The sequence below is a fragment of the Poeciliopsis prolifica genome, unplaced genomic scaffold, assembly GCF_027474105.1.
Source record: "Poeciliopsis prolifica strain line A6 unplaced genomic scaffold, Auburn_PproV2 SCAFFOLD011, whole genome shotgun sequence".
Lineage (NCBI taxonomy): Eukaryota > Metazoa > Chordata > Actinopteri > Cyprinodontiformes > Poeciliidae > Poeciliopsis > Poeciliopsis prolifica.
The window spans coordinates 3,559,730-3,587,483 of NW_026562386.1; the positions used below are offsets into that span (position 1 = coordinate 3,559,730).

The 27,754-nt window shown below is 37.5% G+C and overlaps 1 protein-coding gene across 1 annotated transcript; it reads right to left on the reverse strand.

Annotated features, from left to right (window-relative positions):
• Nucleotides 1-27,473, reverse strand: LOC129364343 (transcription regulator protein BACH2-like). The gene is made up of 4 exons (XM_055036919.1): nt 27,435-27,473; nt 26,974-27,354; nt 16,926-17,005; nt 1-196 (listed from the first exon to the last, which is right to left on the reverse strand). The coding sequence occupies exons 1-4, from the start codon at nt 27,459-27,461 to the stop codon at nt 1-3; spliced, it is 684 nt and encodes a 227-aa protein (XP_054892894.1). The 5' UTR covers nt 27,462-27,473.
• Between the last annotated feature and the right edge of the window lie 281 nt (nt 27,474-27,754).

Genomic DNA, 27,754 nt, shown 5'->3' on the forward strand with positions numbered 1-27,754 from the left:
TCAGAGACCTTGCGGCGCAGCGATGCGTGACCTGACGGTGTGAAGCTGCCTGTAAAACCCACAGAAACAGGTACGGGTCACGGCCAACAGCAGACATGTTGGATCACCCTCCGCTTTCTCGCTGTTTCTGTTCTGCGAGTGTTTGTGCAGGGTGGAGGTGGTGACGATGGTGTGGGGTGACTGTGTCTCCATAACTCTGTATTTTTGGAAACCACATGAAACAAAACAGCCATGTCCTCTGGCACACATGGCCCAGCAGCCACCATGGAGGCCTCTGATGGTGAGAGCGACCATCCACAACACTGTCCTCCCACCCTCGACCGCCAAAGACACACATTCCAACATGCAAATAGACTCATCATACTTTGAACTTCCCATGTGGTATCAGTTTTAATCGTTTTTGCACCGTCCAAAACCAGAAGTTATCACCCACCAATGATGGATACATCTGTAAACTAAGGATATATCATTAGCAATAGTTAGCAGCCTCACAGTGTTTATATCATTGATACACAGCTGTTGAGGAATGTCAAACAAGCAGAGTGGATAAATATGTTTTCCAGGTGGGGTTCTTAATCAGCAAAAAAATTGCCCCCCCCCATCAGTTTGTGGTGTTACACCTTAAGATCGATTGATATCCTCATTAGCCAGCTAGAATGGACCGTAGCCCTAATGCGAGACCTGTGTTTGTTATTGTGCCAAAGAAACGAGTCCAGTGGGGATAAAGTTGGCTGCACTGATGGCGAACAGGAGGTACAACAAAAGAGAGAAAAATAAAGAGAGCTGAGAGGAAGAAAATATATAAAACTGCAAACACCGAGGGATTCATTTCAGACTGAAGCAGAAAGCAAAAGAAAGACGAGCTATCGATTACATTTACTGGCGACATGTATATGCCTGAGCCTTTGGTTGTCTGTTGCTCTCCCATACATTAGATGCTGCATGTATTCCCCTGCAGACCAGCCTAACATCTGGATTGAATGAGTGTCCGAGCAGACTGAGAGCATCCAAGTACATCGCAGAAGGTATTAGAGGTAATTTACTTATTAGAGAAGAAAGACTCAATCTCAGAAGCTGTGATTGTAAATGGAGTTGGAGCTTATCTGGAGGACTATCAGTATCCCTGCAGGGAAAATAAAAGTAGGCAAGCAGTGGCAGTTTAACACAAACACATGTACATCATAGCTTAAAAAACACATGAATCTGAACAGACACAACTAGACAATGCATGCAGCATAATCTGACATTATCTATTAGATTGTAGTCCCAAATTTGATCATGTAAACTGCAAACCTTTTTGTCAAAAATGAAAACATGAATGATGAATGAAAAGTACATTTTAACAGTGGTTACTGAGAACTTGAAAAAGGTTTAACATTATTTATTTTATTTTATTTTATTTTTTTACCAGCCATCTTCTTTTGGCTTTTTAGCATTCGCCAAAGATGGAATAATTTTATTTTTAAAATTATTTTATTGAACCATACCTGAATAAATACCCATGGTAACTAAAAATGTCTTTTTCAAGGGAGGCCTGGCAAAGAGGCAGAAACAAATACAAAGCAGCGGTGGTAATTGTGCTGTGTCAGCTAAAGGTACTGATTAATGATGTCACATGTCTGCGTCTCGATCACACAAAAACCAGGTTTGAAGCAGCAGCGTGTAACTTTTATTTTAAGAAGATATATATATTTACATATTTGTCATGACAATCTGTGAAAGTATCAAGCTCCTCTGCCTTCTCCCTATGGTCCTGCTGTCGTCTGAACAAATACACCATTCCATCAGAAACAACTAATCGGAGCCAGGAGGAGAGTCTCAGGCCTGTCAATCACCCTCATGTACATGCTGCTCACAACACTCTAAAACAATATAGTTCTAACATAATAATCCTAAAGCGCTTTATTTGATATAAAACTCTGCTAATCACAATTGCTGTCGAACATTAAAAAGTTCAATCTTTTTTGATAATAACATCAAAAACTTAGTTTCCACAAAAGCTTGTGACCATGTAGAGTGATAAAGCTGATTGGTCAAGCTACTTCAACCACTAGCTGATGTGGGATTCCATGAGAGAAAAGTTTATTTAAAACATCATACTCATTTATTTTAATATTAAAATAGTCAACTACAAGGAGAAAATAAGAAAATGTGCTTTACCTTGATTAAGCCCAGCTAGTCTTAAGATTATACTGTAACGACAACAACAGGCTTTGTGTCTGTTTCATGTATTCTGGGCCAGCAAAGCCTTTCGCTCCGTCCCACTTTCTGTTTAGTCTGTTATGATGGAGTTTTTTTCCGTTTTTGTGCGCATTGTTATTCTGCGGTTCTTGTTTGTATTTTCCTGTTTTACTCCAGGGCATCTGCGTGTGAGGATAATGTCACTGTTAATGTTCTCGTTATCTGCCTTGGAATCTGATGACGGTTGTGTGGCGGGTTAGTCACCATACGCCTGCCGTAAGACGGAAACATTTTCAGCTTCTTACAAATTCTTTACAAACAACCGCTGGTTCTGCTGTGGAAGAATACCAGGAATAAGAATGGGAGGTAATCTGAAACCCCCACAGAGCAGTTTAGCTTTTATTATTGCTTTCTCTGAGGATCTGACTCTGATATCTTTATTTCGGACTAACCTCATTTGTTTTGTTTCAGCTGAGGTTTGTCACAAAAACATGCTGCAGACACTGAACTAACTGAGAACTCACAAAGTATCCGAGCATCATCTGCTCTCATCTTCATCGCCCACATATTTACAAAAGGGATGAAGAGAACAGCCTGCAGGCGTTTCAAAATTTGTGATTATTATATTACTATTACGAGCAAAATGTGTTTTCACGTTGAAAAGCTCAAATTATTGTTTATTATTTTACTCGTTTCTCTAGTGCATTTGAAATTAGTTGACTTTCCGATTATGAAACTCACATCCCTTTAAGTGTTTCATATCCTGAAAGCCATTTAGATTTTATTGAAAGCTGTTTTACAAATTAAGATTTTATTTATTTAGGGGAAAGAAGAAATCCTGACCCTATTTGAAGATTAGTTATGGCTGTGCTCAGTAATAATTTAGCTCCAATTAAGCATGGACTATTGTTTAGCTTCACAAGCCAAACTTACGCAGAGCTGTAAAATCAGAAAACAAATTAGTCCCTGTCTGACACCACAAAACAGACAAATAATGTTGAAAAGCAACATGTTGGGCCCCAATCTAAAGAAATCCAAGAACAGAAAAGAGTTATGAAAATATTCCTGGAAAAGGTTTGCATGTTAATTTCTAAGACTGTGGAGCAAATGGTATTGAGAATCATTATCCATAATTCAAATAACAGTGATGAATATTTCCAGGTTTGTCCAACTTACCAAAATTACTCCAAGAGTTCATCCTGGAGGTCACAAATAAAGTCAAAGCAACATTGGAAGCACTGCTGCTCTTGATTCAGTTTGTGTTTTAGCAAAGAGACTGGACAAAAACCACATTTATTTTTTTCGTTTTTTGGCATGAACTAAAAAAGTAAAAATCCAGACACTTCAATGTGGCTGATTTAAAACAATTCTGTAAAGAAGACTCCCAAACACTTGATGGCAGTCTTTGTATCTCACATAGGGATAAGTTGAGTTGGACAGCTTTTTACCTTCACGTTGAAAACCACCTGGCTTTTTTTTTTTAATCCCTGTTATCTTTGTCTTATTTTTAAATCAGTTTTGATGACACATTTCAGGTCAACAAAACATCATAAGCAAAAGAAATGAGTAAATTGGCAAATACTTTCTCACAGAACTGTATATGTGGCAAGCCTTCACCTCTGCTCCTTGAAGAGGTGGTCATTAGTGCAAGTGAGCAAAGATCTGTTGATGTGTTTGTGTGTTTGGGGAGGCAGGGAGGCCTGTTGAATTAGGGAAGAGAGTTTTTGGCAGCCAGTGCATTGATTGATGCAGTGAATTGGGTGGGCCAAGGCTCACAGAAAAGAAGGAGGAGTGTGTGGGTGACGCCTGCCCTCAGCTGCCTCCTGTCTGATCGATCCCTGCATGGTGGAGACCAGAAAGAAAAAAAAATATCCCACTTGCTGATAAAAATGAGCTCAGATACGCCCACAGATTAAAATCCCCTCCTCTCTGACTCAGAGTTCATGCGTACATCAAAATGCCTAACGCTTCGGTGTCGATGAAGGCATGTGTGTTAGTGTCACTCCATGGCTGTTTGTGCCAGATCACTGAAGACTAACTCTGGAGTTTACGAGGGGGAGCTTTTTGTCTGGTCTCTGTCTCTGTGTCAGGGTGACTTTACCACAGTGATCTGGCTCATTTCTTCCCCTCCTGCAATCCAAATAGTTTTTTCTCTTGCTTCTTTTTTTCTTCTGTTATGGAACCCGGCAATGCAAAAATCTTTAAGAAAGAATGAAAGTGTTATACTTTGATGTCTCCACGTTTGCTCAAGTCAGTTGTGTGTAAATGTACACCAACTTGAAAGCAAACCGATTTTACATTGCTCTTTTACTCCTGTTTGCCATTTGCACCGTTACTTATCTGCTCAGCTGAAGTCGTACAACATTGAATGATCCCTTTCCGTTTCATTCTGCTTTTATCCATCTGACTGTCCATGTGTCCAAAATAAGGTACTAAACATCACTGTCTGTGTGGCCTCCATTGTTGTAATGCTGGGCTGCTGTTCATTTTCCACAAAAAAAATAAAATAAAATCCATGGTGTACCAAAACCACAGAAACAGATTTGTGTTTACGTCACCTCAAACCCAACCTAGTGCTTGTTTTGAAAGATGTTCTGAGGTGATTTCTGTGGAAAAATGTTTCTTTTAGTTGGACTGGGAATAGAGGACACCAGGTGTAGGTGCATGACATACTCTGGTTACACTGAGTTTAAATTATAAGTCCTAATTTTGGACAGCTTTTGTGCGCCAAATGTTTTGGTTTGTTTGTTTCTTCATTTTTAATCAGTTTGTTTATTAATGTCTCATTATTATTCTAGAATGACTGAAAGGAGAAAAGACAGTGAGCTTTCAAAGTTGTGCTTGGATGGGATGGTGCGGTTTTTAGATAGTTTGAAGTTTTATAGAATTGGGTATGACTCCCCCTACTGGACAGAGGCTGCTAGTCTTTCACACTACAATACATTTTGCAAGTTTTGAAGGGCTCCTTCCTGTTACTGATTCTTGTGAGAAACTGATAGTACTGAGTCTCAGTTCTGTGACTCATTTAAAATCAACACCATGGAACTGCAGATATTGACTTGCATTGTTTTCAGACACTTTTCAGTCTGAAGGATCAATATTATTGATGACAGAATGAGAGGAATATTTTTCAGTAAATCTTTATTATTATTATTATTATTATTATTATTATTATTATTATTATTATTATTATTATTATTATTATTATTATTATTATTATTGTTGTTGTTGTTGTTGTTGTTGTTGTTGTTGTTTTTTTGTTGTTGTTATTGTCATTATTATTATGGTATGTTTTTATATATTTATTATTGTATTATTCATAAGTTGCCATAATGTTTTTGGTAGAACTACAAAAACAATATGGCGTAGCTTGTTCCTTTTGGGTATCGTTCTGCAAGCATTTTCCCACAGTTTGCTGGAAATTTGGCCCATTCCTCTGGATATATCTGGTGAAACTGAGTCATGTTTGCAAAATCTCTTGCTCACATATGTATTTTTAGCTCTGACTACAAATTTTCTATTGGGCCAAGATCAGCGCTTTGTCATGTCCACTCCAAAAGTACTGACCTTGTTGTCCTTCAATCACATTGTAACTAATTATGCTGGATGCTCAGCATAGCTGCCCTTTTGGAAAACCCATTTGTGTTCAAAACTGAACATCCTGGTTTGTCTTAATTCATTTACATAATTAATTTCTCATGAGGTTATTTCTTTTGTGAAGTGCACCAGTCCCTCGTTCATAAGACACACCTAAACCCCGATATTGCCACTTGTATTTTACAGTTGTAATGATGTTCTCAGGTCTACAAGGTTTTCTCTTGTGTCTCTAAAAATTGTGCTTGTCACTTGGGTCAACCAAGTTTTGTTTTAAATTCTAGTTTTATTAGACCACAAGTCTTTGTCTGAAATGTGCATGTTGGACACAAGCAGCTAAAACCTTCAGTTAACCTCCATGTTAACTGAAGGTTAACATGTTGATCCTGAGGATGATTTTTTTTTTCATCCGATTCAGTCTCTAGATGTGCTAAGCTAATGTTAGGATGTTTTCTTTCCTTTTTTTTTGTCACACTGCTGGATTATCTGGCTTCTAACATATTTCAGGGCTGTTTCAGTAAAACACAAGTGGACAAATATGCCAAGAAAAATAGCTCTCCTGCTTCGTAAACAAAGCACTTTACTTTGAACATCATACACTTTACTGACTGGTGTTTCAGCTGCTCTCTGCACACTTCTAAAGGGATAGCTGGGAACATCTGAGTTCTGCAGCAACCAATAGTCTCTCTTCATTGTGAACAGTGCTGCTACGGTAAAAAATACAAAATAAAAAAATTACAGAAAACACACATTTGACACATCATCAAACAATGTGACTAGTAATGCAATTTCGCATTATTAGTGCAAATTAAAGCATTTGCTTTAATTTGTAAAGAGAAGCAGCCTGGACTTTACAATGGAAATATGTCAGTGGTTGAGTATTCCTACCGGCAACAATACCCATCATTTAAAAAAGCATTTATTAGTACCAACTTTCCAATCCAAAAATATTCCTATTGTTTTGGCATTTCTGGGATTTTGATAAAAATAAAAATGGTTACATTTTTATTTTTCCTACTTATAAATAGAAATATAATACCAAACTTCGGTTGGGTCCCCTTGTTGGAGTCATGCTTCGCAACAATTCAGTAAATTACAGAAAACAAAAAGAAGTCATGCACAATCTGAATTTTCAAGCATGAGAAACTACAAGTGACACTCTTTTTAAAAATCTGGGAAAGTACACTTTGCGTAAAACTGACTGCAAAATCTTTCCATCTTACTCATTGTTTCAAGGTCCTTTGCAAGAAGACAAAATAGAAGAGATGCAACCTTTTTAACCTAACAATGTTCAGCTCTCCCTCCGTACGAGGGCTGGATGAGTAAGCGACAACGAGTCTGAGTGTTTTCTGCTTCTTGATGAGTGGCTGATAAGATGGCAGGGGTCAAATCGGAGTGGTCATCTCTTCTGCACTCTCAGAGCACACTATAAATCACATGAGAGTGTCTGGGTGCTGTCAGCTCTGCCTGCTGCCCACCAGGGTTAAACCAACAGAGGCATGAAGGGGGGAGGCAGGCAGACAGAGGGGGAAAATCCTGCTTTGTCTTATTCAGAAACGATATGGATGAATCTTTAGACGTACATGGATTAGTCATTATTAACACTCGGTCATGAATAAAGATTTCCCTTTTGGAAATCTGTCGCTGTTGTTTCTACACATTTGATTGATGCTTTAATTGTTTGTTTTTGATTAACAATAATTCAATAGAAACGCCACACTCATAGAGGCGACTCTCTTCCCAAGCAGTGGCTTATTTTTTCTCCACCCCATCGGTTCCCCTCTCCTTCCCTTCCTCTTCGTCCTGCTATTCTGCCTTTAAGAGCCAAGTGGAGTCTGGAGCAGAGACAGCCTTACCCAGAGCTAAAGATAGAGCTCTTTAGAGCCTTCATCTGTCATTCTGTGACACATTTGTAATCAGGCCTAGAAGATCTTTCCTAAAGTCCCGGACCTGACGAAGGGCTTGAGCAGTCCTGGACAGCTGCCAACCTGCGGGAGGCGTACGAGTAAACGCAGAATAACCCTCACACTCCATCTAATGTCAGAGAGAGGGGAACAAATTTATACGTGGCTGCTGAGAGCCGAAGACCTGCATGATTAATTGGCTTCAAGCTGGACTTTACTGGTGACACCTAAAAGCAGATTTTACTCTGTTGAAATCAAAGGCAAAAAAAAAAACAAAACAAACAGGTTATGGAGATGTGAAAAAATATTCCCCCCCCCCTCAGAAATGTCCTCTTTTTATATATATATATATATATATATATATATATATATATATATATATATATATATATATATATATATATATATATATATATATATAAGGTTTTTTTTAAACTTAATATATCATCAGAGAAAATTTAAATATTGCACAGAGATAATCTGAGTAAATACTAAAATAAAGTTTTGAAATGATTATTCAGTTTGTATAGGGGAATAAGTTGTTGAAACTAAACTTTCTCCATCTGGAAAATGTAAATGTCCTTGAAGCACAGAAACTGCCATCTAGTGGTTGCAACAAATGGTGACGAGTCTTTTACGTTGCTGTGGATAAATTTCGGTCCACAGGTTGGAGGGTTTTGTGAATTGGCTGTTAAAGGTCAATCAGATATAAATCCAATCTTTGACTAGGACCCTTCCCAACATTAATTTTGTTTCATTTGAGGCATTTAAGGACAGACTTTCAAGTGGGCTTTGGATTATTGTCCTGCTGCATAAAACTTGAGTTTATGGTGAAGAACTGACCGCTAAGTGGCCTCACTTGTTTTCATTTGGATTTTCTGGTAGAGCCCAGACATCATGGTGTCATTTCTTACAGCTTTAAAAGCTGCAAAACAGCCCCATTTAACCACTGATACAACATATTTGACTGCCATTATTTTTTGTTCTTGAAAGGCTTTGTTTGCCTTTTCTGCTTCTTTCAGTCAGCTGTAGGTATGGCATTGGAATTCATTTTCCACAGTAGTTTTCTTATTGTTGAGTCATATTCATCTGGGCATTAGATGTATCCAATTCTTTTTTGACTTTCTAAAAAACTATTATCGCACTCTTGGAATAACTTTGGCATGACAGTTTTTCCTGGGAGTGTTCATCATTGTTGTATCTCTTCTCATTTTGTGAATAAAGCTTCTTTCTTCAAATTCTTAAACTCTTTAGCAATCAGGACAGGATGTCACAATAATGACTATTATGTGGTGCTGGTAATAAATCCCTCAGGGTGATTAGAGCAGCAGGCATTTATAGCTATTCTTGTGGCCCATTACGAAAGGCACCGACGCACATTCTCATCGTGCGTTGGTTTTTGTTTACCGGATCCCCGTCTGCTGCGTGTGGGTGGAAAGGTGGAAGGAGAAAGAAATGCACGGCCTTAGTGAGAGAGATGGAGTTTCGCTGGATGTTATCAACATCCTGTCTGTGTGACTTGATGCTGAGGCTTATGCAAGACAGTAATTTGCTGGCTCTGCCGATGCCTCCAGGAGCACTAGAAGGCTAAACACTTGAGGTTGTGTTCGTCATGGAGCTCCTACGCACAGAGGACTGCGGCACTATATAATGATGCAATGTAAACACTTGAAAGGTTGACGTTGACGACGGCCAACACAAAATTACAAAAAATACACATTCCTATGTTTGTCTTAAAATTTTTGGATGTCCATTTTTGAAAGACACTTTTTCCCAAAAGAAGCTCAAGGGTGAATTACATTCAGATTTTTTTTTTCAACAGTTGTTGGAAGGTCTGAAAAAACCTTGTAAACAACCAAAAAAAAATCTCTTGAACTCACTCATTATTCCCCGACTTTTCCTCTAGCTCCACCATAGGAGGACGTTTGTAACTTTGAAACAAATGTTAGTTTGTTGAACTCCTCTTGTCCTAATCAGAGGAGATATTGTGCAACCACAGTACAGCCCTTTGCAAACATATTCTTTCAGCTTGAACTTTTTTCTTAACCTTTTGTCCTGTTTCAATCAACCTCATTGTACTTTAACAGGCTTTTATGTGATAAGCAACACAAAATACTGGATAGTTCTGAAGAGAAAAAGGACAAATAATTTTCATAATTGTTTACAAATAAAGGCCTGAAATGTGTGGCACGCATTGCTATCCAGCAATGCTCGCCGAACCTGCTGTGCGGTGACAACTGGCAAGTAGCTACCAGGTTTGCAATCCAGAAAAACAAATAAAAAATTCTCCTGTTCTTTAAAAAACACATATCATGCTGAGTTTGATGAGGAGCATCTATGAACATCCTGCGTTGAGGTTTTACCACTGATTTTCAGTTTTGTAGAGTAGAAAAAAATACTAAACTGAAAATACTTTGATCCATTCGACTGTGGTTCATGTTTCGCTGTATTAGATTATGTTGTCCTATTGGAAGGTGAACCTCTGCATTAGCTAACAGGTTATTATAAATTATTGTCTTTTGTTTTGGTACATCCATCAATACACATATCTGCAGCCACAGAAGAGAAAAACAAGGAGATCTGTCAACATGGGAAAGGTGAGAGCTGCTAGGGGTCGCGGTTAGAGCTGCAGTCGGTCTGACTGATGCTCAATCTAAGAACCAAAATTAGAAAAAGCAATCAGAGAGATGTTCTTTTCTTGCTTTACCAACAAAAAAGCCAATCTGCAGCCATGAGCACATCCTTAAACTTATGCAACCAAACCTTTAACTTAATGCAATCCCAAACATTTCTTTGTGTGGTTTCACTGTTGTTTAAAAGTCTTCACATTAAGTAGGGATAAAACAAGCCCCAAATGTTGGTGAATATATTAGAGCAGCGTTTTTTGGGGTCAGAAGAGAGAAGAGCTCTGGGTATCTCTGGCTGGCATCGGCTTTCTCTGAGCTCATTGTCTCAAACCGTTCTTCTATTACAGGAAATTGCGTGTGGAATGACCACCAGTCTGGCTCTCTGCAACACATCTGTACTGCTGGGGGGGCTGTGGAGGGAAACCCAGTGATGTAGATCACAATTAGAGAGTGGGGAGGGAGTTGATCTACCTACGTAAGAGCTGCACTCATGTTTTACAGGCACCAAATATCCCACCGAAAAGACGTTTTTCCCAAATGAATACGTTTTTCTCATGTGTACTACCTGAATAATAAAAAGTTGGCCTCATTTCCAACATCGCAGATAATGTAGGTATTAATCGCAGTCATTGCCACCTCAGAGGGATGACTTTGAATTTGCGTGAGGTCAATCAAGAGTGTGTGTAATTGTGTTTGTGTATGTCATGCATGTATGTGTGGTCCTGCTGAAATGATAGATGTGCAGAGAAAGGAGTGCTAGGCAGGGGGCGGTAAACAGCGAGACATGCATGTAGGAGGTCTGAGGTCAGACTAAATCCAGATCTGTCAGGTTTCCAGACAGAGATACGGAGAAATCTCATCTTTTAGTCTACGCACAACTTTATAACTTTCCCACCTACAGCGGAGCTTAACGACTAGCAGCCTGATACAGGATCAGTTTATTGTGGGGCTCAGGTTATCTGTAGTCTCCAAGACAACTGTATCACACAACAAGGGAACATAAAAGCAGGAGTGGATTTCTTTTAGCTCTTTTCCTTTTGGAGAGGTTTATTTGAGTTAGTCTGTTGAGACTTACCAAAGGTAAAGAGATTTTATCTCTTCTGTTTTTACTTAGACTACTATAAGTGTGCTTTTGTGCATCTGCGTGCCTGTGTGTGTGCGTTTCTGCGTGTGACGCACGCATGTTTTTGATATATGTGTATGAACACGAGGGTGGAAACCTTCCCTCGTCTGACCTTCTTAGTTCCCAGGGGTCACCACATTGTTCTGGAGGATGCAGACACCCTTATAGACGGCCATTCAGTCCAATTTCCCAGGCCTAGCCGTCACTCAGGAAATCGTAATTCAGCCCCCCAGCGGGTCTCAGCAGGACGGACATGGTCCTTTTTCTACTCTGCAGTAGATTTCTGCTGATTGAGGACGCAGTGAGGAAGTTGACAACCCCATCAGCTGCATTTGGCCTGACTGTAAGGATTGGAGGATTGAATCTATAAAAGACACAGCTCTCTCCTCCACAGTTGTCCAACACTAAGGAACACGATGGAAGGCAACTTGTTTTCAGCTTCCTTCTTTCTGGTTGCCTGCTTACAATTGGTGGAGGGTTAAAGGTCATACCACAGCATGTCAAACTGATTTCAGTCCAGACTTTCACAAAACCACTCTAAGACCTTGATATTCACAGGTGGGCATGTTGATGTGTTTTGGTAGATTTTCCATCAAAAGACCAAATATTCTCCTTTAGGTTTTCTGGTAGAACAACCAAGACTCTTGGTTTCAACAATTATGTCTCTTTGTCCTCAAACAGCAAAGCAGCACCTCACTGTCACACTTCCAACACCAAGTTAGCTGGTTTGTATGACTCTATTTCTCTGAAACACTGCGTTAGTTGGAAACAAGATGCAACACACACTTGCTAAAATGCTCTACTTTTCTCTCCTCAGATCAAACTAAAGTTTCACGACGTTTTTTGGCCAATATCAGATGAATCTTTGTGTTCTTCTCATCAGCAGTGACCTTGGAGTCTGATGCCACTTTTTCCCAGCCACTTTCATATGATTATAAATAGCTTTAGATGCTATTTTTTTTCTTGGGGGATTTTTCACGTGGTGCCAGGTTGGTTTAAATAGCTTTTCACTTCACTTATGAAATTCTTTTTTTTTTTTTTTTGTTTTGGAGTTGTACGCTCTCAAAAGATTATTTGTCTGAAATTATATTTGCTTTGGTGATATGAAACATTTACGTATGACAAGAAAGCATAAATGTTAAAATTCAGTAAGACAGTAAATAGTTTCATTCTCAGCACAGTTCATAAACAAATTTACAGTCACTCTTTATAATCAGAAAGCATGGTGATATATTGTTAAGTGATGAGGGAGATATGATTGTGTTGAGTCCGTCTAGCCATAAATACATCCATTATCGATACCTGATAATCGTTGCAGGGTCGCGGGGTCTGGTGCTCGTCATTTCTGTATCGTATTGCACTTCATTCGACACATTCGATTAAAGTTTTTGTTTTCTTCAAACAAAAGACCCTGCTGAAATCGCACTGACTGTTTTCTGACTGGACTGTTTTTTGCAATTAAAAAGAAAAAACTAAACTAAATATTAAAAAAAAAGACCAAAAAACAAACAAAAAACAAATTTCTCTTCACGCAAGGCACAAGCAAAAAAAAAGCCCCTTTCTCATAGAAACATGCTTGTTCATACCACAAACGGTAGTCTCACATCCCCAAAATTTGAAGGAACTCTTCATTTCATGCTACAAATAACACTGAAAAAACAACTGCGACTACTTTTCCCACACAGATGTGACGAGGACACGTGGTAAAGGTTATCCATTAGTTGATTCAACTTTTCTGTGTGAAGATCGGATAGAGAGTCTAATGGGACTAAAAACTGTGACTGATGGTTTATGGACTGAGTGCACATTGTCACCACCAGCTCTCTCTGCCAACTATTCAATTAGGATCAGTGAGTCATTGGGTATAGATAAGGTAACAAATCTGGGTATAATTATGGAAAATCTTAGAAATTTAGTAAACAAATACCCAGAGACTCCAACAGCTGTGCATCAACATCAGCAAGGTGTGTGAGTCAGTCGAAGTTTGGCAAATATTCAGTTTACTAATTCAGTCCAAAAGTCTTAACACCTCACACTGCTTTCATTGGTAATACAGTGGTTTCAATATTCACTTTTGTAAAGATTCCAGAACTGATTCATGCCGATTTTTCTCTTATCAGTTGTGGTTTCATGGGATGACTGGTTTCTAGATAAGATCAGACTTGAGAATCCACAAAACCACAAACTGAGTTTCCTCCTCGATAGTTTTAACTTCAGAGAGCGTCAAGGTTATTTCTGGGTCTGAACATATAAAAAAATAAGCAAATGCACCAACAGAGAGGAAATACATAAAAAAAATGTGCTTCAGCTGTTGCAAAATATACAGTATCAATTGTTTTATCATTTTGATCAGTAAAAAGTTTCAGTCAGTTAAAGTAGGACTCATTGTAAAGTGCATGCGTCACGGCTGACAGTGAGACATTTCTGTGTTGTTGTGGTCACACGTATGACCTCTCTGATGTTTGACTGCTGCACAAATGACTCTGACAGCCTACACTAGACAGATATAATCTGATTTTCTCTTGTTTGTTTTACACTTTTTATTCATTTATTTGTTTGTTTGTCTTTGTTTATTTTTGTTTTGCATAACAATCATTTGTTGGTTTCTTTCACATCTGTTTTGAGGAAAAAAATCTAAGTGAAAAATAAATAAAAATTTTTATCAATGGATGAAATATTACAGAAAAGGAAAGAAAAAAAGACAAGAGAGAAACAAAGCAACAGAGTTTACATTTTTATCTTTTGCCACTAGATGGCAGTACAAAGTTGTGCTGCACAACAATTCAGCATCCAGTTAAAACTGAATATTTCTTTCACTCTGAAAATGTTTTTGTGCAAGAAAATAAATAAAAGATAAATAAAATTTCTCACACCGAGACCAAGTTTTATGAATTAGGTATTCCCCTTTTGTATAAGTTTCACTTTACCCTTGTCATGTTTTTTATGCCCTCTTCTGACATGAGCACATTTTCCAACCCCTCAGTTACATAAGTAGGATTTCCCCCCGTCTATTGATGTGCAAGACAAACTGTGAGAACTATCACAATTAACCAGCCATAGAAGTTCTGCATCAACGCTTTTATGGACAGCCGCCATTGCTCTTCTTCGAGTGGGCCCAGCCTCACAGAGAAACATGCAAATTTAGAGATAAAAATACTCTTCAGCAGCTTATAGGGTTGCTGTACATTTTTCACTATTTTTCTTCTGTCAGCAAGACGGAGCTGTATGTTTCTCCACATACACTTTCCAAAATAAAAGTACATTTCTCAGGCCACATGCACATGGCAAAGAAATGAACAGACTCAGACTGCTCAACTAATTTTTGATTTTATTAACAAAGCTCCTGCTTAAAAGGTGGCAGTATTAGTAGGTAATTTCACCATGATCATGTGTCGGTCATTTTTGGAGCCTGGTATTTTAAAGGAGGAAGTATGCAACGTGACTGTACTTTCTGCTAAGGTCTGTGGTCGACAGCTCCTTCAGCTGCACTGGGACCAATTTAGAGCAAATTTTAAAATTCCACCAACACCTGCTGCCAGGTTGCATATTTAGTCCGATCTATTTACTCACTCCTTCAAATTAGAAACACAGTTTTGAAAAGTCACAAGGATTCTGTTCCTCTATGAAATAGGCGCAAAAATTCACCAGTTGTCAGGAACACATGAACAACAAAACCCAAGTAATCAAGATCATGAAAAAAAATATATTTACATTCAATAGTTATGTAGGAAAATGCTGCATTGGATACATAGAGAAAGAAATTAAAATATAGTCCGGAAGTGTAGAAGAAAATGTTTAATGCTCTCTATCAAACAAAGCTTAAAATTTTGAGAACTGGAAAAGTCAGTGGTTAAAAGATTTTTGTTTTGAATCTGAAAGCTCTTACACTTCCTCAGACTTTTTATTTATTTATTTATTTATTTATTTATTTAGTTAGTTAGTTAGTTAGTTAGTTAGTTAGTTAGTTAGTTAGTTCATTATTTTTAGAAAATCTAGGATGAACAAAAACGTAAACCCAGTATAAATATAAAACGAAGTAACGTGGTAACCTACCAGGTGGCTCAAAGTTTCAAAAATATGTGCCGTAAAATAATCAGGACATTTAAGAATATTAGTGTAAGTAAATAAATGAGCCACCGAAGAAAATTCCCTGATTTATGTTAATGTAAACTAAACTGGTTGGTATGAAAATGGCTTCTTTTCAGTACTGTAAGTCAATGTTTACTTCTTGAATTCCCGTGAACTTTGCCACCTCTGCAGTTAGGGGGAACGGCGCGAAGTGGAAAAAATTCCCCAGCTCTTACGAATCAAATGTAGAAATTCCTTTTTGGAAATTATTGGACAGTGCCTCCTCCAGGGAAGAAGGAGGGGGAATATCTGACTTGTCATCAGCATTACGGTCACTTACAAGAGAGCCTCGTTGAGAGTGTGGGTGTGAATTGGAGCGCATGATCTGAAAAACTTGCACATTTCAAAAAGTACCAAGGAAAATGTAAACATGCTGTTGTGTAGATAATTTTCTTTCAAGTAAGACTGATTTAATTTTCTAGCAACATAATGAAGGGGTTATGAATTTAAAATCAAGAAACTTCAACGAAGGAAAACAGAAGGCAAAACAAACGAGGCCTGAGCTTGTAGAGGCTAAAATCCTACAAACAAACAAAAATATTTTCACTTTCAGATCAACACAACTTAATCTCGGATCCCAAACACTGTGTAGTCGGTAAAAGAAGAAGTGAAGCGACATTGCGGTACACAACCCCCATCATAACTTTTCTGAAACACGGTGCATGCAATTTTGACTTTTTCAGAATCTATTTTGTTTGCTTGTCTTTTTAATGATTTGCAACACCTCACGTTTTTTAGTATTTTTTTCCTCTCACATTCCACTGCTTCCCAACTTTCATTCAAAACAGTTATTTTCTTTCTTTTTTTATGACATTTTTAAATTAAAGATTATTTAAGAGGAAATGTTAAAATACCCATTTTTACCAGGTACCTTTCATTTTACCTCACAATAATCACCTTTTTGGCTAGCCACATCCTGTCGTTTCAGCAATTTGCATGCACAAACACACACGCACACTCACACACACATATGTAAGAAGAATGAGCACTGAGGCGTGAGCTCTAACGTTCCCCTGCTTGGGCTCCTCTGAGACCTTTACCCCACCCCTGTTCTTCCCCTGCACCATCCAGAACTTTCTTCACCTCATAGGTTTTGTTTTTCTCAAATATGAAACAGAGCAGCTCTTTTTTTTATATACTAAATTACTCATATAATGGATGGAATTTTTTGTTTTCAATAGGCAGTCTTTATGTTCATGTCTGTTGAGACAGTCTTTCTAAACACAAGTCAAAACCACTGATGATTAGAAATCCAGCAGGTGGATTCCCTTCTGCTCACCAAAGTTTCATTTAATAAACAAGATACTTTTTTTAATTTTGTTTTTATTTTATTTAAAAAAAAAGGATGAAACAATCCAACTCTTCAACTGAGCCTTGTTCCAACTGTTCCTCTTTTCGGGGCAGAAGTTGTGCACTGGATCTTCTTTTTGGGCTCCTTCCTGTGTTTCCTGTCCAGAGACAAATCAGGCGGTCAAGGATCACTGTTGTCAAAGAGTGCAGCAACAAGAGTTTAGACTGATGCAATCTTCAGCTGTCCCTTCACCCACTCAATGAGATGTGAGACATCCGGTGTCATGTCTCCTACATTTGCTTTGAGGGGTTCAACTATTGCTCACTTTAAAACATTTTGTCATCTTTTTTTTTTTTTTTTGTATAATCAAGCTAAAATCCACCATCTTTCAAAAACAAGTTTCTGTCTCTCATAGGCAAAAGACAACAGATCAGAGTTCATTTCAGGTTACATCTTCTATGTTTTTTTTTTTACTCACATGTTTTTGATCAAATTCCTCCTTCGAAGATGGTTTGATCAGCTTGACTTTGACCTTTTTGTAAAAGCAGGACTGAAAGTTGTTGGATTTTTTTTTCCCCCAACACTTTTTAACTTTTTAACACTTTTTATTTTGAGAATCTTTCTTGGGAAGGTGTACTTCATCACCCTGTTGGGTTTGTATTGTCTGTGAACATTTGTTATGTAAAATCAATTGCGCCACTGATGGCAGCTTGGAACTCTCCTCCACAGCTTTTCATTTAGCTTCTTTGACATTTTTGAAGTTCTGCTAATCAATAGACACTTGGATCAATTCCCCCCCCCCCAAAAAAAAATAAAAATAAAGAAAAGAAAAAGAAGACTTAAAACAAATCCCACTGGTTCAGTTCACAAAGAGCAGGTCCAGGTTTCCTGCAGAACTACAACCAAAAATGATCACCAGGCAGACAGAATTTAAATGATCCCAATCTTCCCAGCGCTCCCATCATGCATCTGCAATGTCCACCATTTCAATCAGCAGCATGCAGAAGAAGTAAAAAACAAAAAACAAAACAAAGCTCTGCACTTAGAGAGAAGCTCTTCAGGTGAGCGAAAGCAGCAGGAGTTGAAGCTGCATTTTGTGAAGTGGTACATGTTAATACCGCAACAATTTAATGGCAAATGCAAAGAAACAAGCTGGATGGAAAATGTAAAAGAGGATTATGAGCTGATTGATAGGTGAATGAAAATAAAAGTTATTTTTGCCACTTCGAGGTCTGAAGATGTTCTACATATTCCTGACTTCAGTTCCACCATCATGTCTTTCAAATCTTCAGAGTAAAATCTGCTTCTCAAAGACATAAGATTGAACTCCTTTTTTTTTCCAAGTCCAATTTATATTCTGAATCTGAGTCAAAATCTGTTTGCTGACCTGCTGGTCAACCAAGATCTTATGTATTTCACTGTATATTTCACCCAAACTCACAATAAGCACATGGATTTTTTTTATGCTTTTGTTTTGGCAATATGTTTTTGTTAAAAAACAAACAAAAAAAAAATCACCATTGGGTTGTATCTTTAAATATATTTACTGTTTTAACAACGCCTTTATTCTACTTGCCCAGTGTAAACTGAACATATAAAACACATGTAAACTCGCTTTCAAATGGTCAAACTTTAACTACTCGTCTTGTAATCTGGTGCCATTCATTTTTCCTGATTACAAATGTCTAAGTTGATTTGCTGATGCTCTTACTGCAGTCTAACCGTCATGTCTGCATCGTGCTGTTGTTTGTCTACAACTAACCCTGAAGAAGGTCAAGGAGTGCAAGGCAACAAGGACCTTCTAGTGGGATGGACATGAACTGATACTGATTAGAGGATGTGATCCTTGGTCAGTGGCTTCAGTACCTTGCTAGGAGTGTGTATGTACACAACGTGTGTGGTTAGGTGGCCCAGGATGTGGGCTTCGCGTCCCACCTGCCTCTCCAGTGTCAGCGTCCTCAGCGTTCTCCCAGTTCCTCTCTAAATACCTATTCTGATCTCAGCCACAGATTCTCAACCAAAGTTCTCCCCAGAGACCCCACCAACGCCTTCAGCACCTCGGCTTGCATAACACAAACTGCTCAGGGTAAATCATAACTTCCCACCGTAATCTTTACACTTGCAGTCGGTTTTTGCCCAGTTTGATAAGAATGGCGCCTAGGAATCATTTGCGCCTTAAACTTCTTTCTGAAATCTAATTTCTTTTTTGTCAGAATTTGCGCTTTGAGCTAACTTTGCAAATTACAAGAAAGGTCAGTGCTGAGCCTGCAGCCGCACTCTGGGCCAATAACTGAGGAGTCAGCAATAACATAAAAAATCCTGAAACATCAAAACACATTAAAAAGTATTTCCTTTTACTGAATTGAGAGGGAAAAAAAAGACTTCCAAATTATAGCTATTCCGCTTTTGGGTGGCTTCCTTGAAGCGCTGCTTTTCTGAAAAATCAGAAGTGCTTCCTTTAAGCTGTCCCTGCAGAGAGACAGGCGGCTGAAACGCTGGAGCAGAAGGCCACTGTTGCGTATGATGGCAACATCAGTTCTGTTTGTCGAGCGTCTCTGATGGTTTGTTGTGGGAAGCCTCAGACGCCGCAGAGATATGTTGCGACATAAAGAGACCCAGATTGCAGACGCTGAATGTGAGCAGAAATGTACACAAGCATTAGTTAAGTTCCTTCCCTTTCTGAGGTTTGAGAAAAAATCTAATCCTTTATTACAGGATTAATAAAGGATTAGTGACAATATGCTGTCATTACAAGCATATTGTAATGTTTTTAATGACAACAATACAATATCTTTTTTTTTTTTACAAGTATTCATTTAAAAATGTAATTTAAGGGAAAGTAAAAAGCCATTTCCAAGAAGTAGATGTCAAAAGTAAAAGTGTCACTGGGGAGAGAATGTTAGTCCATGTTCGGATGGTCCTGTTTTTATTTTTTGTTTTGTTTGACATGAAAATGAATGCAGCACCCTTCTTGTAAATGAAAGTTTCTTACGGTTAAAAAAAAAAAGTCTTTACTGACTGAAAATGTTTTAGTGAAAAGCAGTTTATCAACTTGCACTGTATGTTTCTCTTCTTTATACGTATAAGTTCATGTGCAGTCTTATAAGACTTAAAAGATAATTAAAAATTCAATTGATTTGCTTTATTTTGGGGCTTTTGTTAGGGCGGGTCATTTTTGACCCGTAGGACAAGGTGAGTAAACAGAATGTATTTCTATATAATTATCAATTAGCGCTTTCTTTCCTACTAAGGAATTTAAAACAATTGTAAAACGTAACTAGAGAATGAAATGCAGATTGACGTTATCAGTGACGTCACATGTGCTGGTATTTAGTGAACACCATGAGAGGGAAACAAGTAAACACATCTGAAGAGGAAGTTAATTGGAAAGATGTGAATAAAGTAAAACAATTTAAGAAAAACCGATGTAAATGAAAGTATGCCAAACTGTCGCCTTCAGCCTTTAAGAAGCTTGGAGGGTAATTTTTACATTTAACCTGAAATACTGACCATGACCTGTTTTTCTATAGGTGACAAAATAAAGTGAGAATTATTCATTTAACACTGAAAACTCAATAAATTAGAGTATGCTTTTCTTTTGATAACAACAACCTTTAAGGAGGTATTGAGAATACTTTTTGCATTAAAATGAAAATAACAGGATTAAAGACTAGAAAACAACAATCTGTGTGGCTAACCTACATGATGCTTTACATAGAGAACTGAATTACTGAAATAAAGTAAGCTTTCAATTATTTTCCATAAGTAATATCTATATGTCCAGCTCTATTCTCTGCAGTTTTTTTCTCATAATGGATGTTTGTCTTTTCTAAGCCCATGTTGGCGACAGCGACATGGTGGCTTCTCAGACTAAAGGTATTATTCCAAAAAAGATTACACTGCACTGGTTTAATTAATTCACAACGGAAAACTTTTAGGACAACAAATATGTTTTATTTTAGTCTGCTTCAATTAATTGTCCTTCTTGATTTATTAGTGGTTCTCCAAGGAAGTTTGGTAAAGCTGTTGAGATTTGTTCATCTTCAGAACAATTATTTAACTCTGTGAATGTTGCATGCTTGTCCTATAACCAATCAGGTATAAAACCAAAAGCATCGGGTGCAAATATGCCGGTAAGTTTTATTGCACTTTATAAACTAAATTCAATTAAGTGGTTTCCCCTATTTATTTATTTTTTTAAATAACATCTTATGCAAAATGAAAAATACTGCTTTAGCATAAAATAACACCTTTATTATAGTTCCCAGATCAAGACAGATAAAATAAAGTTTTCCTGCAAAGATAAAATAAAAAAAGCAAGGCACACTAAAAAATTTGATTTTGTGATTAAATTAATTGCAACTCTCCTTGTAGGTCTGTAAATCATTTTTAGATCAACTTCCTATTAGAATGATAAAAGACAAAAAGTTGAAGGAGTCTGATGTTCTAACACATTCCCTGATCAGTCTTTAATGCTATAATTAAGCACAAATTATCAGCTGAGGTCACATTAGCCAGTTTGAAAGAATTTACTGGAGATATCAGCTCCATCTAACACACTGTGTTCATTTCAAGAGTAGACAGAATCGGCTTTCTGTGACTGTTTCTGAACTTCCTGTTCTGTGGAAATTAGACAGTACAGACTCATTATAATAATACCACACATACACGCACGCATTCACACACACACACACGCACAGAGGGAGTGAGACCCCCTTTTCCATCTGTGTTTTTGTTCAATGAACCATTTACTTGGTCTTCTAATTTAAGTGAAAGGTATTAACCAGAGACGTCATATGAAGTGCACATGGCTTCTTTAACAAGGTCATTTTTGTGACTCATTGAGTTAAAATGTAATTAGACACAGATTGTTTCAGCACATCAAATTGTGTTTAAAAATACATGCCTACTAACATGCAGTTGCATTGCAGTTTTTTCATGTTACCACCTGAAGTTTCAATGTATTTTCTCTGATGGACTAACACTAAGCACTTCCATTGTTGTCCTGTAACTGTAAATGACAATCTAAAAACTATGGTGTATAATTTTAATGATACGCCTACATAAAATCCACTGCAGTAAAAATCCTAAAAAGCCAGTAGAGTCCACCTGTAATGATTTAATCACAATATATAACTCCATGAGTCTCAGCCCAAACTTCCATCTGAAAACATCTTCTGGAAAAATAACATGGTGCGTCAGTTTTATGCTGTGGAGGAGGCTTTTAAAGGAAAACTGATCTGATTGATTGAGAGATGAGTGTGAGTTCATACTTCACTGTCATGGAAACACATCAATCAGATGTTGGGATTGGGGCAATGACGAATCTTCCTTCAGTATAGTTATTGACTCAAGAGGGCTGAGATTTTAAGCCGCCGTTATCAGTTTTGTATTTACTATAAAGACTCATTTTTGCTCAGGTTCACAAATGCCCTACATTGAGTTGGCTGATCCCATTAAATCACAGTAAAATCTACCAACAGTGGTGGTTACAGTGGGACAAAATGAGCAAACGGTTAAGGGGTGTGAATACAATTCGAAAGGCCTGCATGAACATTGTTGTGTCTTGTTTCTGAAAGGAGTGTCAGCTCATCTGAAACAAATCCGATACTTTTAGAACTTTTTCAAATACCGTGGTAAGTTTCACTGAAAGCTGGATTCTCATTTATTTGGTATTTCACTAAGTAATAGCGAAAAGTGTTAAGATGATCTGTAGAAACCAAAGTCTTTTCTGTAATGGGAACTGAAAAGAAACACACAGATACTCAGGCTGACAGTCATTTTTAAACTGGCACTGTTTGGCATCTCATCACTGCGATAGAGGCAATTCTGCCTAACTGGAGTATGAGATTTTCAGATAGCTAACATGTTACTCAATAAGTAAACAAGAAGTACAGTGCAAGCTTAGGGTGTTTACAAAACACTTGTGAAACTGAAATAAAGATAGTAATTATACCTTTATTAGTTACTCAATAAAGATATGTTACTAAACTTAGATATAGTAAATTATTAAAAAGTTACTTTTAATAACTTAGTTTAGTAACCTAAGTCACTAAACTTAGGTATAATAATAATTTTTAAAAAAGAAACTACTTAGAAATGGGACACTTTTAAGAAGTTGGTGCATCATCAAGTATTTGCACGCACATAAACATTCATGACATGGGCAAAAATTGTTCATGTTCAAAAAGCAGAACATATACAGATGCTTGTTCAGGAGGAACATAAATATTAAGGTTCATGTACCTTTCAGACAAATAAATATAATTCAAGTGTATTAATATGTTATTTTATGTAGTTCTTATGTACTGAAGAAAATATATTAAAAGACATATACGCCCTAAGATGGTCATTATTGGCTCTGGTAGTCCTTCGTTGTACTTCCTGTTTTGTCTTAAGAAATATTACCTTCCACTGGATCTGCTGATCATTGTCTTCTATTCTTCACTCTGTCCTGAGGACATTCATCAATAACACAGAGTACAAAGATCAATTACATCAAAAAGGCAGCTAATATCTCTGTAAACCCCACAAAGTCTGGACACAAACTGTCTAAACATTTACCTCCAGGTTGAAGCTGGCGACTGCTATTTGCAAAACACCAGGATGTCGCCCTGATGGATACGTCACAGTCACAGAGCGCCAAGATGGGCAAAAATGGCATCGGTGGGACAGTTCCAACGCTAAAACCACTGCTAGCCAAAAACACGCTCACCAAAAAAATGTTTCTGATGCTCTAAATTATTTTAGCAAAACATTCAGCTGTCTGAGGAAACAAAGCATTTGGAACTATGTAAAGATCCTCTAATATCTGACATAAATCTACAGTATTTAAGGAAAATAACATTGTACATGCGTTGGTAGTGTCATGGTTTGCTGCTGCTTGTTTAGCACTGGGTTGACTTTCCGGTATCAACTAAAGCATGAATTGCGTTCTCTGCCAGAAGATGTTGAAAAAGAATGCAAGGTCATTAGTTTTTGCCCTTATGCTCAAGTATACTTGGACTCACAGTAGGTCAGTGATACATATTGGCAAGTCCAGCTCTGAAAACATTTATTTTTGTGTGGGAGTGTGTGTATGTGTGCCGACATGACGCATAACGTAACACACTTCCCTTACAGTGTTGCCTTTTGGCCTTTAGGTTAATGCCATCATGGCTTCCTCACAAAGAGCAGCAGCAAGAAACGAGGGAGAAGCAGATGAAGGAATCTCACTGTGAATCACAGAATCACTCAGCTTCAGTTGGTCACCTCTCTTCCTATGCTTTCTCTGTTAGTCATCAGGAAAAAGTGTCTAGAAGCTTCCCCGTCTAGATCCTCTTACTTTGCAATAAGGTTTTAGTTTCATCCTTTTAAACGCAGGGTGAATAATGCTATGTGTTTGTAGTAAGTAATGCATATCTCAAAGATGAAGGAATTCCCTTTGAGCAAAGCTTCATAATTATTTATAGTAATAAATCCCCCTTCAATTTACTTTTGTTGGGTGATTAAAATATTCCTGGTCTGTCTGATGACACTTTTGTCCAAATAGTTTGAAGTGAATTAAGTTATTTCATTGTAAATGTGAAATCAACATAAATTGATGTAAAAAAATTGTTTTCTTTCATTTCTGTATAATATGGATGATTGCTAAATTACATAAGAAAACTAAAGAAAACGAGCATTTTTGAGTAAAGAATAAATTAAAATGGCTAAAATTATATACATATTATATTGGGTGCTGCTGATGATTGAAACTTTTGTCAGAAGCCTTCATGGAGAAGACTTTTGCAGCTCCTGAGTCTGGTAAAGATTCAAAGACAAAAATGAGCTTGAAATCAGTAACTTCACTGTCTGGAAAGAAGTCTAAAAGTGGAGGATTTATAAAACAGCTGGCATTCAAAGCACAAAGAAGTATCTCACTGAAGAAGAATACATTTTTGTTGATATCTCTAGTTTAGAGAGTGAAACAATGTTAATTGGTGAAATTCTGGCTGTGAAAACAAGGGGAGTTCCTGCAAAACTCAAATATCTAAGCTCCTCATGAAGGTATTAGTTGTGTTTTTGAAGTCTGATGTTTTCCCTGAAACACAGGGCAAACTTTTTTAAATAAGAATGTTAAACTGCAGCTTAACTATCAAATCTTAAAAATACATTAGCAAAACCCTAATAGACACATTAAAATAAAACAAGTAAAAACATAAATCCATCCATGCATTTAGAGTCTGGTTGAATCTTATTCTGCATTGATATTTCCTTACAAATTAGAGTGAATTGTGTCACCTTCCCAAAATATGTGGCCTAAGTCATTTTTTGCCAGAAGTGATTTAAAAAATAAATACATTTTAAAAAATCACAAAAGATGATTTGGATTTTTTAAAAGATAAATCACTTCGCAAAAGATGACTGTTGTTTTTTTGTTTTGTTTTGTTTTTAGGAAGTTGATGACATGACAATATGTGTAATGCTGTTTCCAGCAGGGGGCAGCAGTGAGAGTCTACTAAAAACAGGATGTGCTTGATGATCAGAGCGATCAGGAATCAAATAATTTAGTTTAGAGGATTGATTTTTATGCTTCCTGTCAAAATTACAAAACTGCTTCACTAAACAGAAAAAAAAAACGTGATTTTCCGCCAAAGTCCTTTGTGTCGTTGAAACGCCACCCTGGCCGTTTTCTAGGTAACCGCCATTTTCCAGGAAGTCCCAATAAACAGCGGCAGTTTGTAAAACAATTTGACCGCCGTGATGCACACATTGATTTTCAGACTGGACAGACGAGAGTGAACTGAAGTGAGAAACTGAAAACACCGAGCCGGAATGTAAACCGACTGAGTTGGGGCCAGTTGCGAAGGGGCGACCCACAGCTGTTGCCGTGGCAACGCTGTCGTTCCTCTGTTTCAGCCGTTTTTTTTTTTGTTGTTGTTGTTGTTTTTGTAGATTATCCGACTGTGTTAACGCCTAAAATCGAGCTTGAACCAACATTTAGGTGTCATCCGCGCTCCACCACCGTGCTAAGCAGCTGGTGTGTCAAGAATTGTGATGGTTTTGCTGATTTTTTTTCCCGTTACTTTCAAACATGGTGGCGTCCGTTACGGCCAAACATGGCGGCTTTCGCCATAATGGCCAAAGTAGCCATTTTGGCTAACAATCTTCAAGACGACTCCATGTTGTTCTGTTGTTGAATCTTTTAATTTGGGAGTTTTCTTTTGCGATATACTTTCACATTAGTCTTTTGTTTTTACAGATTTATTGTTTTTATTGTTCGTTTTTTGATAATTTACACTTAAGTTTGATGAGATGATTATTGTTTTCATAGGTGATGATCATCTCAGTTGTTTGTATGCTGCTCAAGGGACAAATTCTCAAGTCATAAAGACTTTTTATAATATACATATTCTACTGTAGGAATCTTTTAAATATCACCTTAATAATAATATCTGCCATCAGAAGGTCACCCAAGTTTGAAGAGTCATATTTTAATCTTTTGTTCCAAATTGGGATGAAGTTACACACCAAAATTCGCATTTTCAAACTCTGTAATTCATGAAAATATTTAACAATAATGAAAAGTAAACTAATTTTTGATCAGTTTAAATTGGTCTGTTTACAAATACAAAATGGAGGGAGAATTTGATTTAATCTATTGTGCAAATATCACTGCAAAAACACAAAATCTTACCAAGATTTTTTGTCTACCTCATTATGCATGACAAAACTAACTTACAAGTAACTTTTCATCAACAACAGGAGCTTTTTAGCTCCTGTTGATGGAAAAACTACTATTTCCACTGGTAGATTATTTAATTTATAACATGGGGAAAATATATTGTTATAAGTGAAATAATCTACTTGAACTTTTTCCATCAACTTCAATGAATTACTTACCTATTCTCTGCTGAAAATGTACTTGTAAATTAGTTTTATCTTATCTTACTTGTACTAAAGTATTTGTACTAAAAACTAGACCAAAATACCTGGTAAAATGTTGTGTTTTTGCAGCGTATACATCAGTACTTCCATGTTTTCCAAGAAAACATGGAACCAAACGCTGGGACCTCTTTGCCAGACATCAGCAGGTCAAAGTTGAATCATTTTGTAAACAGCAGCTCTCACTGGTTTTAAACTGGTTTTCTTTTTTAGACCTACATGCAGCTCTGAGGCTTCCTCGCACTTCACCGTCATCTCCTGACAGAAGTCCACTGTCACTGTGGGGCTACACAATTCCTCCCTGGATTCCAGAACCACTGGACCGTCTGAGTTCTGCTCCTTCCGACCGAATACGTCCTGGACTTTCCGTCTGCTCTCCAGCTCGTCAGAGTTCTCGCCAACCATGCTGAATCTGGGTTTCACGGGGTCCTGGTCCGGAGAATCTGAGGTGAGGTCGATAGTGGCGGAGGCGGGCGGAGTCTGGTTGGTTTGGACCTCTCTGCACACCTGCTGCGAGAGGAAGGAGAGGTTCTGCCAGAGCTCGGACATGCAGACCTGCAGCTGGTTCCTCTCACTCAGCAGCTTCTCCTTCTCAGACACCTGCATCCAGAAAACACACAACTGGGTCAAATCTCTAAATCAGCACAAGAAAACAAGCTGAGAGTTCCACCGTAACTCACGATTACTTTAGTTTCAAAATAATTCATCAGTTATTCTGGTGATTAATCAGATGAAATAAACCGACAAATTCTGCATTTTTTAAATTTAATTCTTCACATTAGAATATCCAAAAAAGTAAAAGGACTCAATTCAAATAAGAAAATAAAAATTTTATTGCAGAAAATTATAAACATTTGTAGCAAAGGATGCACCTGCAACTAAAAGAATACTTCTAAGCTAGGCAATTCATTTTCCGTGCCTTGAGCCACTAATCTCACTTGACTCCAGCGATGAAGAATTGACTAAAGTACGCCAGGATGAGCTGAGTGAATCTGACTCA